Genomic DNA, 14,008 nt, shown 5'->3' with positions numbered 1-14,008 from the left:
TCAAGACCAGTCCCCATGCTTCTCTCAGAGCAGCAAGAAACGGTGAAATAGTTGACCACAGCAGGTAGGCTATTGCTTCAAATCCTATTGCTTCTAAATTCAATATACACTGCTCAAAAAAATAAAGGGAACACTTAAACAACACAATGTAACTCCAAGTCAATCACACTTCTATGAAATCAAACTGTCCACTTAGGAAGCAACACTGATTGACAATAAATTTCACATGCTGTTGTGCAAATGGAATAGACAAAAGGTGGAAATTATAGGCAATTAGCAAGACACCCCCAAAAAAGGAGTGATTCTGCAGGTGGTGACCACAGACAACTTCTCAGTTCCTATGCTTCCTGGCTGATGTTTTGGTCACTTTTGAATGCTGGCGGTGCTCTCACTCTAGTGGTAGCATGAGACGGAGTCTACAACCCACACAAGTGGCTCAGGTAGTGCAGTTCATCCAGGATGGCACATCAATGCGAGCTGTGGCAAAAAGGTTTGCTGTGTCTGTCAGCGTAGTGTCCAGAGCATGGAGGCGCTACCAGGAGACAGGCCAGTACATCAGGAGACGTGGAGGAGGCCGTAGGAGGGCAACAACCCAGCAGCAAGACCGCTACCTCCACCACTTTTAACAGCACATTACTCAACACTAGTGAGACTCATGTCGCCTACGGTAGGCCTAAAGTACAGTCGTGGCTAAAAGTTTTGAGAATGACACAACTATTAATTTCCACAAAGTTTGCTGCTTCAGTGTCTTTAGATATTTTTGTCAGATGTTACTATGGAATACTGAAGTTTAATTACAAGCATTTCATAAGTATCAAAGGCTTTTATTGACAATTACATGAAGTTGATGCAAAGAGTCAATATTTGCAGTGCTGACCCTTCTTTTCCAAGACCTCTGCAATCCACCCTGGCATGCTGTCAATTAACTGCTGAGCCACATCCTGACTGATGGCAGCCCATTCTTGCATAATCAATGCTTGGAGTTGTCAGAATTTGTGGGTTTTTGTTTGTCCACCCGCCTCTTGAGGATTGACCACAATTTCTCAATGGGATTAAGGTCTGGGGAGTTTCCTGGCCATGGACCCAAAATATCGATGTTTTGTTCCCCGAGCCACTTAGTTATCACTTTTGCCTTATGGCAAAGTGCTCCATCATGCTGGAAAAGGCATTGTTCGTCACCAAACTGTTCCTGGATGGTTGGGAGAAGTTGCTCTCGGAGGATGTGTTGGTACCATTCTTTATTCATGGCTGTGTTCTTCGGCAAAATTGTGAGTGAGCCCACTCCCTTGGCTGAGAAGCAACCCCACACATGAATGGTCTCAGGATGCTTTACTGTTGGCATGACACACGACTGATGGTAGCGCTCACCTTGTCTTCTCCGGACAAGCTTTTTTCCGGATTCCCAAAACAATCGGAAAGGGGATTCAGAGAAAATGTCTTTACCCCAGTCCTCAGCAGTCCATTCCCTGCACCTTTTGCAGAATATCAGTCGGTCCCTGATGTTTTTCCTGGAGAGAAGTGGCTTCTTTGCTGCCCTTCTTGACACCAGGCCATCCTCCAAAAGTCTTCGCCTCACTGTGCGTGCAGATGCACTCACACCTGCTTGCTGCCATTCCTGAGCAAACTCTGTACTGGTGGTGCCCCGATCCCGCAGCTGAATCAACTTTAGGAGATGGTCCTGGCGCTTGCTGGACTTTCTTGGGTGCCCTGAAGCCTTCTTTACAACAATTGAACCGCTCTCCTTGAAGTTCTTGATGATCCGATAAATGGTAGATTTAGGTGCAATCTTACTGGCAGCAATATCCTTGCCTGTGAAGCCCTTTTTGTGCAAAGCATTGATGACGGCACATGTTTCCTTGCAGGTAACCATGGTTGACAGCGGAAGAACAATGATTCCAAGCACCTCCCTCCTTTTGAAGCTTCCAGTCTGTTATTCGAACTCAATCAGCATGACAGAGTGATCTCCAGCCTTGTCCTCGTCAACACTCACACCTGTGTTAACGAGAAAATCACTGACATGTCAGCTGGTCCTTTTGTGGCGGGGCTGAAATGCAGTGGAAATGGTTTTTGGGGATTCAGTTAATTTGCATGGCAAATAGGGACTTTACAATTAATTGCAATTCATCTGATCACTCTTCATTACATTCTGGAGTATATGCAAATTGCCATCATACAAACTGAGGCAGCAGACTTTGTGAAAATGTATATTTGTGTCATTCTCCAAACTTTTGGCCACGACTGTATATAGATATTTTTTTTTTTCAATGTCATGACCAATAATTCGATTTAGAGGATTGTAGGACTCTAAATTAATATCTAAGGGGCATTTTCCGTTAGGATCTGTGAGAATATCTAAGGTGCTTTTATTTAATTCTAAATGAAATAATAACAATAAATCACTTTGTTAAAAAAATTATGATATTCTGATGATTTTGTTTTCAAATAACCTAAAGTGAGTGAGAAAAAGGCCATTCTTGAACATGGGGGAACATTGAACAATTCTTACTAATTTGTAAATAAAGCCAGTTTGTTATTTATAATTATTTATTTATGTTTTTAGAGGGAGAGAAACCAAAAGCCCACCGTCGCCTCATGGGTCTCCGGTCGCAGCCGGCACGGGTATCGAACCAGCATCTGTAGCAACGCAGTCTTAGACCGCTGCGCCACTCATGATGGCCCCAAAGTTTTTAATGCAGATCAATTGCCTTGCACAAAGTATCAAAATACAGAGAGGTGTTGGCAAGAGTCTATTGTCCTGCTAATAGCCCACTTCACAAAATAGATGGCATCATGAGGCAGGAAAATTATGTGGATATATTGAAGCAACATCAAGACATCAGTCAGGAAGTTAAAGCTTCTTCCAAATGGACAATGACCCCAAGCATACTTCCAAAGTTGTGGTAAAATGGATTAAGGACAACAAAGTCAAGGTATTGGAGTGGCCATCATAAAGCCCTGACCTCCATCCTATAGAAAATTTGTGGGCAGAACTGAAAAAGTGTGTGCAAGGAGGCCTATAACCCTGACACAGTTACACCAGCTCTGTCAGGAGGAATGGGCCAAAATTCACCCAGCTTATTGTGGGAAGCTTGTGGAAGGCTACCCGAAACATTTGACCCAAGTTAAACAATTTAAAGGCAATGCTACCAAATACTAATTGATTGTATGTAAACTTCTGACCCACTGGGAATGTGATGAAAGAAATAAAAGCTGAAATAAATCATTCTCTCTACTATTATTCTGACATTTCACATTCTTATAATAAAGTGGTGATCCTAACTGACCTAAGACAGGACATTTTTACTACGATTAAATGTCAGGAATTGTGAAAAACTGAGTTTAAATGTTTTTGGCTATGGTGCATGTAAACTTCTGACTTCAACTGTCAGTGTGAAAAGTGCAGTTTCAGACTTACTTGGAGACAAAGTTTAATTAATTCAGCCAGCCACCCGTTGTGGTGGTTTAGCACAAACACTTGTGTATACTTCTTATCCACTGCCATTGATAGACACATCTTTAAGTTGTCCCTAAGAAGGTAAACTAAATAACTTTGTATTTAATGTCATATTTATAGAGGATATAGTTGCTTTTTGGTAGATATCCTGTAAATCACAAATAAAATGTTCATAAATAACTTAGCTTGCTACCTTGACGGTGATCAGTAAAATATTTCTGTCCTGCAAATGTTTATCCAACCCGCACTGAAATCCAACCCGTACTGGATCCCCACATTAAAGGCACTTACATTACATATATAAAAAGATAAAACAGTACATCATATAACATTATTACACCACTACAATACAAAATGTATAAAACCACCGTACAACAATATTACAACGTACGTGTGTGTGCGTATGCTTGTGTCTGCACCTTTGTGTGTGTCTCTTCACAGTCCCCGCTGTTCCATAAGGTGTATTTTTACCTGGTTTTTTAAAATCTGATTCTACTGCTTGCATCAGTTACATGATGTAGAATTGAGTTTCATGTAGTCATGGCTCTATGTAGTACTGTGTACCTCCCATAGTCTGTTCTGGACTTGGGGATTGTGAAGAGACCTCTGGTGACATGTCTTGTGGGGTATGTATGGGTGTCTGAGCTGTGTGCTAGTAGTTTAAACAGACACCTCGTTGCATTCAGCATGTCAACACTTCTTACAAAAACAAGTAGTGATGAAGTCAATCTCTCTTCCACTTTGAACCATGAGAGATTGACATGCATTTCTCCAATGTTAGCTCCCCGTGTACTTTTAAGGGCCAGCCGTGCACACACACGTTACTTTTCCTCTTTGTGGTACCTGACCACACGACTGAACAGTGTGCTCAGGTTTTACCAGCAGCAGACTATGATCGATAATGTCAAAAGCCACATTGAGGGCCTCTCGAGTGGCGCAGCGGTCTAAGGCACTGCAACGCAGTGCTATAGGCATCACTACAGATCTGGGTTCGATCCCGGGCTGTGTCGCAGCCAGCCGCGACCCATAGACCCATGAGGTGTCACACAATTGGCCAAGTGTCGTCTGGGTTTGGGGAGGGTCTGGCCGGCCGGGATGTGCTTGTCCCATTGCGCTCTAGCTACTCCAGTGGTGGGCCGGGTGCATGCACTATGACACGGCCGCCAGTTGGACGGTGTTTCCTCCAACACATTGGTGCGGCTGGTTTCCGGGTTAAGCGAGCAGTGTGTCAAGAAGCAGTGTGGCTTGGCAGGGTTGTGTTTCGGGGGACGCATGGCTCTCGACCTTCACCTCTCCCGAGTCCGTACGAGAGTTGCAGCGATGGGACAAGACTGTAACTACCAATTGATATCATGAAATTGGTGGAACAACCCTTTTATTGTTACACATGACCTTAACACTTCCTTGGCTTGCTGTACAAGAGGATGGAACTGTGCTGAGAGAGGCATGTTCCCATGCTGCTGTCTTGATGTATGCAGGGTTGGATCTGAAAAGTGTGGAGGCTGTTAGGAAAGTACAGTGTACTGACATCAGCAAGATATCCTATAAAGAAAGCCTGCTCTGCTCTTCCATCTATCTCCACCTTCAAACCAACAGATTAAGAACTCTAGTCCTTTTTGCACCAGCTGCATGAAAGTGAGGCTCATTAAAAAAAAACTAAGAGTGCTGTGCTTTCTGTTATCGGGGCCACTCAGAGAGGTACAGGTCAAAGACCTTGCAGCTCCACTTGCTTGTTACAGCTGACAACTAGAACACAAACAGACTGCTAATAATAGCGGTGGGATCAGAGAGGAGGACCATGGAACAGAGGAAAGAACACACGTTACCATGGGATACAGAACACACGTTACCATGGGATACAGAACACACGTTACCATGGGATACAGAACACACGTTACCATGGGATACAGAACACACGTTACCATGGGATACAGAACACACGTTACCATGGGATACAGAACACACGTTACCATGGGATACAGAACACACGTTACCATGGGATACAGAACACACGTTACCATGGGATACAGAACACACGTTACCATGGGATACAGAACACACGTTACCATGGGATACAGAACACACGTTACTATGGGATACAGAACACACGTTACTATGGGATACAGAACACAGGTCAGCATTAGAGACCGAAAAGAGCCCATGTTTCAGTGAGAGAACACAACGTTTCACACTGTCTTGAATGGTTGAATGTGCGGAGTACCAAAAAGAGAGGAGAGACTAGCAGCACTCCCCTTGGAAGAACACACAGACAGGCGTGTGTTCGACCCCCCCCCCCCCCACATACACACACACAGATCTGTCATGGTAAAACCCTAGCCCTCCTTGCAGGTTGCCAGCCCTCCTCTCCTCCTCCTCCTTTCCCTGCTGTAGTACAGTGCTGTATGTTCTCTCTCTCTCTGGGACCCAGCCTTAGTCACCGACCATGACAGCAACATAAACACATAAACACATCTGCAGAAGAAGACCCTCTTTCACGGCCCTCTCACCCTGCACCTACCCCCTGGGGAGGGAGGGATGGAGAAAAGGGGTGGAGGAGGGAGAGCGAGGGGAAGGGATAGAGAGGCGGAGGGATGGAGAGAGAGCAAGAGAGAGAGGGAATGACAGAATAAGTATTCTATCTCCAGCCCAGTGATCACTCCATCTCTCCACCTCCATACCTGGGGGTCTGAGGTAAGTCTAAATCTGCGTCGCAAATGGCACCCTATACCCTATGTAGTACACTACTTTTGATCAGGGTCTATACTCCGTATATAGTTATCTACTGTTGACCAGAGCCTATAGGGATTAGGTAAGGAATAGGGTGCCATTTGTGGGCCATCCTGAGTCTGGGCTGCAGTGGAAAAGAATCAGGTCATACGAGCCTTGTCTAGGTGCAATTTCCTGCCTCTTCAGGAGTGACAAGCAGATGCAGGCGGAGGTTAATTGATTGGGCTATAAATGAACATGCAGATCTGTCCATCTAGCCATACACACACACGGGAACGCATGCACACAAGCACGCACGCACACATACACAAACATATACTCACACACTGGTCCATTGTCTGGCCTGCCTGCTGGCCGGTGAGCACTACGGCGGGATGGGGAGGGGTGGGCCTAAATATAGTCGACTGGGACCCTGAAGGACTCGTAAATTAACCCCCATCCCCCTCCACCCCACCACCCCAACCCAGCCCAGCCAACCCGGCCTGTCAGACCCTGTCTGATGGATTTACTTGGCACTTGAGGAATGACAGCAGCATAAAGCATAAATTCCCAGGAGGAAAAACCGATCCATGTTTACCCCTCTGTTTACAACGATCAAATTGTACCACAGTGAGGAGAGAGGGAGAGAGCGGTGTGTCTGTCTGCTTGAAAGTGTGTGTGTGGGTGCGCATCCGCGCGCGTGTTTATAAAAAAAGCTCAGCTCGCTCTCTTAGCTCCGGAGGACAATAAATCACTTAGTTATAATTGGCGGGCGGTTACATGCATCATTGGAAAAGTTAAACCATTAAATGCCAAACCTTGTTAGGGCTTTTCAGTGGGGACGTGGGGAGGCCCAGCAGCCCCTCCTTGAACCTGGGAGAGGGAGACTCTAAAGTGGCCACTGTTTCACCCCAGACAGACCTGTCACTACCATGGAGTGGAGCAGACGCAGTCTCACACACACACACACACACACACACACACACACACACACACACACACACACACACACACACACACACACACACACACACACACACACACACACACACACACACACGGCTTGGAGAGCAGACACACACTTTCTTTTTATCCTGTCCAGGGATGTTGGACAAGGTAAGAACCACCTGTCGAGGATCGGTGGAGGAGGGAGGGATGGAGGGAGAGATGGAGGGAAAGGGGTGAGGGAGCTTATTCAAGCCCAGTAAGGTGAGAGCATGGCTGGGATGCAGACACAAACACAGCCCCTGTCTGGGTCAAGCCCACACCACAGGACCACCACTCATGCTTTCCTCCATTCTGGATTGTGTCCTACACAGGAGGGACAACTCAAGGGGGTGAAGGGTTGGGAGTGACTGGTCCATTAGCCAGTCACTAGGGTTATCTCAAGTACTACAGGTACATACTAATATTAAATAGAAAACCATGGATCAAAGGCAAGCATAAAGTAGTCTGTCTGATACCAAACTCAAAGTCCTCCTGACTTCAGAGTCTGGAGAAGCTGTTTGATGTTGTCGGCACCATGCATCAATAATGAAGGACATTGTGCTTCTGACTGGCTGGTTTTATACAACAGGTGGGTCTAATCCTGAATGCTGATTGATTAAAGCCGCATTCCAGGCCGTGTCTATTCCACAAGTTACCACCAGCTAAATCTATGACGTTAAAATGCCTATTTACTCTGTTCCATCTGACTGAGCAGTCCACTGTCTCATCAGCCCAGCCAGGCATTTTATAAACATGATCTCCACTATAAAAAGTATCTAGACATGCATCGATAATGAAGCTGGTTTTGTACAGTACCCGAGCTCCACCCCCTTCCATTACAACTGTTGGAGTTTCAAATCCAGGTCTCAACCCCCCAGGAAAACAACATGTCTGAGAGAACCTATCAAAAATCTCTACATTTCTGGGTGAATATTGTACCAATAGACTCCGGTCCAGACCATGTGGGTCGTGTCAGCCAGGCAGGAACAGCTTCAGATAATGGAACACTTGAATAAGGTTCTTACATTGCCAAGCCAAGTTCAATCAGTTCAAGATAATTGGCTAATCAAGTAGTTCATTATTTGGATAACATGTACTCCTCAAAAGAGACATACTGTTAGTGGACCAACTACAGTACACTTTCTTTTCTGTTACTGATGTGTTCACTAAAACCTGAGACCGGACAGTGTCAACACTTAATTGACAGAGTAAAACCCAGTCTGTGCAATGTATAGCTAATGTACACACCTTACATTCAGTGGGACACAAAGGGATTTTCTGACCGATATCATCCCACTGGGCACAGACATCAATTCAATATCTATTCGACGTTGGCTCAACATAATTTCTTGAACAAAAATATAAACGCAACATGTAAAGTGTTTGTCCCATGATTTCATGAGCTGAAATAAAAGATCCCAGAAATGTTCCATACGCAAGCTTATTTCTCTCAATTGTTGAACTTTTCTTCTTTGCCAAGATAATGAATCTACCTGGCAGGTGTGGCATATCAAGAAGCTGATTAGACAGTATGATCATTACAAAGGTGCACTTTTTGCTGCGGACAATAAAAGGCCACTATAAAATGTGCAGTTTTGTCACATAACACAATGTCACAGATGTCTCAAGTTTTGAGGGAACGTGCAGGCTGACTGCAGGAATGTCCACCAGAGCTTTTGTCAGATCATTTTATGTTAACTTCTCTACCATAAGAGAATTTGGCAGTAGGTCCAACTGGCCTCACAACCGCAGACCACCTGTAACCACGCCAACCCAGGACCTCGACATCCGGCTTCTTCACCTGCGAGATCGTCTGAGACCAGCCACCCGGACAGCTGATGAAACTGAGGAATATTTCTGTCTGTAATAAAAACCCTTTGTGGGGAAAAACGAAATCTGATTGGCTGGGCCTTGCTCCCCAGTGGGTGGGCCTATGCCCATCCAAGGCTGCGCCCCTGCCCAGTCATGTGAAATCCAGCGATTAGGGCGTAATTAATTTATTTCAATTGATTGATTTCCTTATATGAACTGTAACTCAGTAAAATTGTTGAAATTGTTGCATTTATATTTTTTGTTCAGTACCTTCGGAAATGATTCAGACCCCTTGACTTTTTCCACATTTTGTTACGTCACAGCCTTATTCTAAAATTGATTAGATATAAAAATGTCCTCAGCAAATTATTTTCACAGAAAATAAATACCCTATTTACATATGTATTCAGACCCTTTGCTATGAGACTCGAAATTGAGCTCAGGTGCATCCTGTTTCCATTGATAATCCTTGAGATGTTTCTACAACTTGATTGGACTCCACCTGTGGTAAATTCAATAGATTGGACATGATTTGGAAAGGCACACACCTGTCTATATAAGGTCCCACAGTTGACAGTGCACATCAGAGCAAAAACCAAGCCATGAGATTGAAGAAATTGTCCGTACAGCTCCGAGACAGGAATGTGTCAAGTCACAAATCTGGGAAGGGTACCAAAATATTTCTGCAGCATTGAAGGTCCCCAAGAACACAGTGGCTTCCATCATTCTTTTGAGGAAGAAGTTTGGAACCACCAAGACTCTACCTAGAGCTGGCCACTTGGCCAAACTGAGCAATCGGGGGAGAAGGGCCGGTCACTCTGACAGAGCTCTCTGTGGAGATGAGAGAACCTTCCAGAAGGACCAACTATCTCTGCAGCACTCCACCAATCAGGCCTTTATGGTAGAGTGGCCAGTTGGAAGCCACTCCTCAGTAAAAGGCACATGACAGCCCACTTGGCACCTAAAGACTCTCAGACCTTGAGAAACAAGATTCTCTGGTCTGATGAAACAAAGATTGAACTCTTTGGCCTGAATGCCAAGTGTCACATCTGGAGGAAACGTGACACCATCCCTTCGGTGAAGCATGGGGGTGACAGCATCATGCTGTGGGGATGTTTTTCAGCGGCAGTGATTGGGAGAATAGTCAGGATCGAGGCAAAGATGAACTGAGCAAAGTACAGAGAGATCCTTGATGAAAACCTGCTCCAGAGTGCTCAGGACCTCAGACTGGAATGAAAGTTCACCTTCCAACAGGACAATGACCCTAAGCACACAGCCAAGACAACGCAGAAGTGGCTTTGGGACAAGTCTCTGAACGTCCTTGAGTGGCCTAGCCAGAGCCCGGACTTGAACCCAATCGAACATCTCTGAAGAGACCTGAAAATAGCTGTGTGTGCAGCAACGCTCCCCATCCAATGTGACAGAGCTAGAGAGGAACTGCAGAGGAGAATGGGAGAAACTCCCCAAATACAGGTGTGCCAAGCTTGTAGTGTCATACCCAAGAAGACTTGAGGCTGTATTCGCTGCCAAATGTGCTTCAACAAAATACTGAGTAAAGGGTCTGAATACTTTTTTTTTTATTTAAAAAAAAGAATTTGGGGTCTGAATACTTATGTAAATGTAATATTTAAGTTACTTTATCAATTAGCAACATTTTCAAAACAAATGTTTTTGCTTTGTCATTAAGGGGTATTGTGTGTAGATTGATGAGGGGAAAAATCTATTTAATGATCAATGTTGGAATAAGGCTGTAACCTGACGAAATTTGTAAAAAGTCAAGGGGTCTGAATACTTTCCGAAGGCACTATCTTTGAGTAACGGATTGGGTGGTATACCGTATACCGGGGTATTTGTAAAAAGCCACGGGATGGTTTTTCAATACCGTTGAAACCATTTCTTTGAAGTTTGAATATGTGCAGCTACTTTTTAAGTAAATACCTGCAGTCAACTTGTGCGATACATTAGGAGATAAAGCATTGCATTCTTCATTTCACCTGTCACATTATTACAAAGCTTACAGTAGTCCCCGTCACGTGGTGTTTGTTTACGAGCACACAACAACGAGAGACCGGAGCCTTGTGAGTAACTCATTGTTCTTCAGCATGTGCCAGGAGATTTAATGACACTATGGAATTCACAACTAAATGTTTGCCAGCTAGATATCTTATAACTATTAAGTTATCTGTCTAAAATGTGCTTAATGCTCTGCAGTTGTGCATTTGGTTAGCTAATTTAGAAGATAGTTAGCTATCTAGCTAATAGCTTCTTCCAAAATCAAGCATTCGCTTGGTAACAGCAGAGAAATCCCTCCTGGATCAAGAGCCTTGCTGGCTAATATTTGTGTTGTGCGTGCAGCAAACTGTGAGTAGCATATTTGCTCCCGAGTGGCGCAACAGTCTAAGGTACTGCATCTCAGTGCTTGAGGCGTCACAACAGACACCCTCGTTCGAATCCAGGCTGTATCACAACCGGCCGTAATTGGGAGTCCCATAGGGCGGCGCACAATTGGCCCAGCGTCGTCCGTGTTTGGCCGGTGTAGGCCGTCATTCTAAATAAGAATTTGTTCTTAACTAGTTAAATAATGGTTAAATGTAAATATTTGAGTTACTTGTATAGTTTAGGTCAGAAACTGTACAAAATGTTTGCAATGCGCTCATTTAGTTAGCATTATTTATGGGATTTTACATGTACTTGTTAGCATTGCTAACCTTCGGATTACAGAGCATCAGTGGGATTTGAAAACAGCACCCCTTGTGTTCAGTGCCGGTATTACCGAATACCCCAGTATGGCAATCTGGATACTCCACCAAGTTTCAATGCTGGACTTTGAGTCGGAAGGTTGCACTAATTAGTGTGTATACTCCCATTGCACCCTCCATAGTGTGTACTTAGTATACCCTACTAAGTGTGTACTCAGTGTGCCCTATGTAGTGTACACTCACAGTGAGGGCTCTCCTTGGCGCCGGCCTTCAGCAGTAGTTTGGCTATGGGGGTGTTGTTGGTCATGATGGCGATGTCTAGCGGTGTTAACCCTTGGCTGTTGGGTGTGCTGAGGTCCAGCTCCTCAGCTGTGTACTGGTAGAGAAGGATCTGGACAGCATCTAGATCCTGCTGCTCCACCGCCTCAAACAGACACTCACTACCTTGCATGCTCTGCAGGAGAGAAGAGGGACACACACACACACACACACACACACGTCAGAATACAAACATCATAATCGTTGACGTCATCCTCATCAGCAGCATTATCATCATCATCATCACCATCATCAACAGTACTAAACACACTTTTAAAAACACACCCAAAGCTGAAAACAAGGCAGACAAAGCAACAACATTAAGTGGAGTGATTGCCAAGTTCCTGCATGATAATTGATGTGTGACAATTGGACCATAGAGAGGAGAGGTGACATAGTGACGGGACATGAGAGAGAGAGTGAGAAAGCGAGAGAGAGGGAAAGGAAAGTGAGAAGGTGAGAGAAGGAGGTAAAACTGCAGTGAAAGTGCTGAAGCTGTAACATTAAGTAGTATTCAACCGGGGTTCCGCAGAGGTGCTGCAGTAGGTCAGAGAAAAAATTAAGAAATTACAAATTATTTTAAATGTTTTTATCAATATCGCTAGCAACAACAGAATATACAATTTTTTTATGACATACCTACAGTTAACTATGTACACTATTTCTGAACTCCTATTATTGAGCAAAGTACACTCACTGGAGTATCTGAAATAGGCTTTGAACAAGCACCCGCGAATAGGGTATCAGTGCGGCAAGTACTGCTGGTAAGCTTTCTTTACTTGGACATACAGTGGGGAGAACAAGTATTTGATACACCGCCGATTTTGCAGGTTTTCCTACTTACAAAGCATGTAGAGGTCTGTCATTTTTATCATAGGTACACTTCAACTGTGAGAGACAGAATCTAAAACAAAACTCCAGAAAATCACATTGTATCATTTTTAAGTAATTAATTTGCATTTTATTGCATGACATAAGTATTTGATACATCAGAAAAGCAGAACTTAATATTTGGTACAGAAACCTTTGTTTGCAATTACAGAGATCATACGTTTCCTGTAGTTCTTGACCAGGTTTGCACACACTGCAGCAGGGATTTTGGCCCACTCCTCCCTACAGATCTTCTCCAGATCCTTCAGGTTTCGGGGCTGTCGCTGGGCAATACGGACTTTCAGCTCCCTCCAAAGATTTTCTATTGGGTTCAGGTCTGGAGACTGGCTAGGCCACTCCAGGACCTTGAGATGCTTCTTACGGAGCCACTCCTTAGTTGCCATGGCTGTGTGCTTCGTGTCGTTGTCATGCTGGAAGACCCAGCCACGACCCATCTTCAATGCTCTTACTGAGGGAAGGAGGTTGTTGGCCAAGATCTCGCGATACATGGCCCCATCCATCCTCCCCTCAATACGGTGCAGTCGTCCTGTCCCCTTTGCAGAAAAGCATCCCCAAAGAATGATGTTTCCACCTCCATGCTTCACGGTTGGGATGGTGTTCTTGGGGTTGTACTCATACTTCTTCTTCCTCCAAACACGGCGAGTGGAGTTAGACCAAAAAGCTCTATTTTTGTCTCATCAGACCACATGACCTTCTCCCATTCCTCCTCTGGATCATCCAGATGGTCATTGGCAAACTTCAGACAGGCCTGGACATGCACTGGCTTAAGCAGGGGGACCTTGCGTGCGCTGCAGGATTTTAATCCATGACGGCGTAGTGTGTTACTAATGGTTTTCTTTGAGACTGTGGTCCCAGCTCTCTTCAGGTCATTGACCAGGTCCTGCCGTGTAGTTCTGGGCTGATCCCTCACCTTCCTCATGATCATTGATGCCCCACGAGGTGAAATCTTGCATGGAGCCCCAGACCGAGGGTGATTGACCGTCATCTTGAACTTCTTCCATTTTCTAATAATTGCGCCAACAGTTGTTTCCTTCTCACCAAGCTGCTTGCCTATTGTCCTGTAGCCCATCCCAGCCTTGTGCAGGTCTACAATTTTATCCCTGATGTCCTTACACAGCTCTCTGGTCTTGGCCATTGTGGA

At 44.8% G+C, this 14,008-nt stretch overlaps 1 protein-coding gene across 1 annotated transcript in view; it reads right to left on the bottom strand.

Moving 5' to 3' along the window:
- The window catches only part of ankfn1a (ankyrin repeat and fibronectin type III domain containing 1a), a 217,353-nt gene that overhangs the window by 83,197 nt on the left and 120,148 nt on the right, over positions 1-14,008 (bottom strand). Inside the window, exon 9 of the mRNA XM_071393819.1 lies at positions 11,902-12,112. Coding sequence (XP_071249920.1) covers positions 11,902-12,112 — 211 coding nt within the window. The remainder of the gene's footprint in view (positions 1-11,901; positions 12,113-14,008) is intronic.

This window comes from Salvelinus alpinus, chromosome 3 (genome assembly GCF_045679555.1).
Source record: "Salvelinus alpinus chromosome 3, SLU_Salpinus.1, whole genome shotgun sequence".
Lineage (NCBI taxonomy): Eukaryota > Metazoa > Chordata > Actinopteri > Salmoniformes > Salmonidae > Salvelinus > Salvelinus alpinus.
This window is presented reverse-complemented; position numbering and strand designations above follow the sequence as displayed.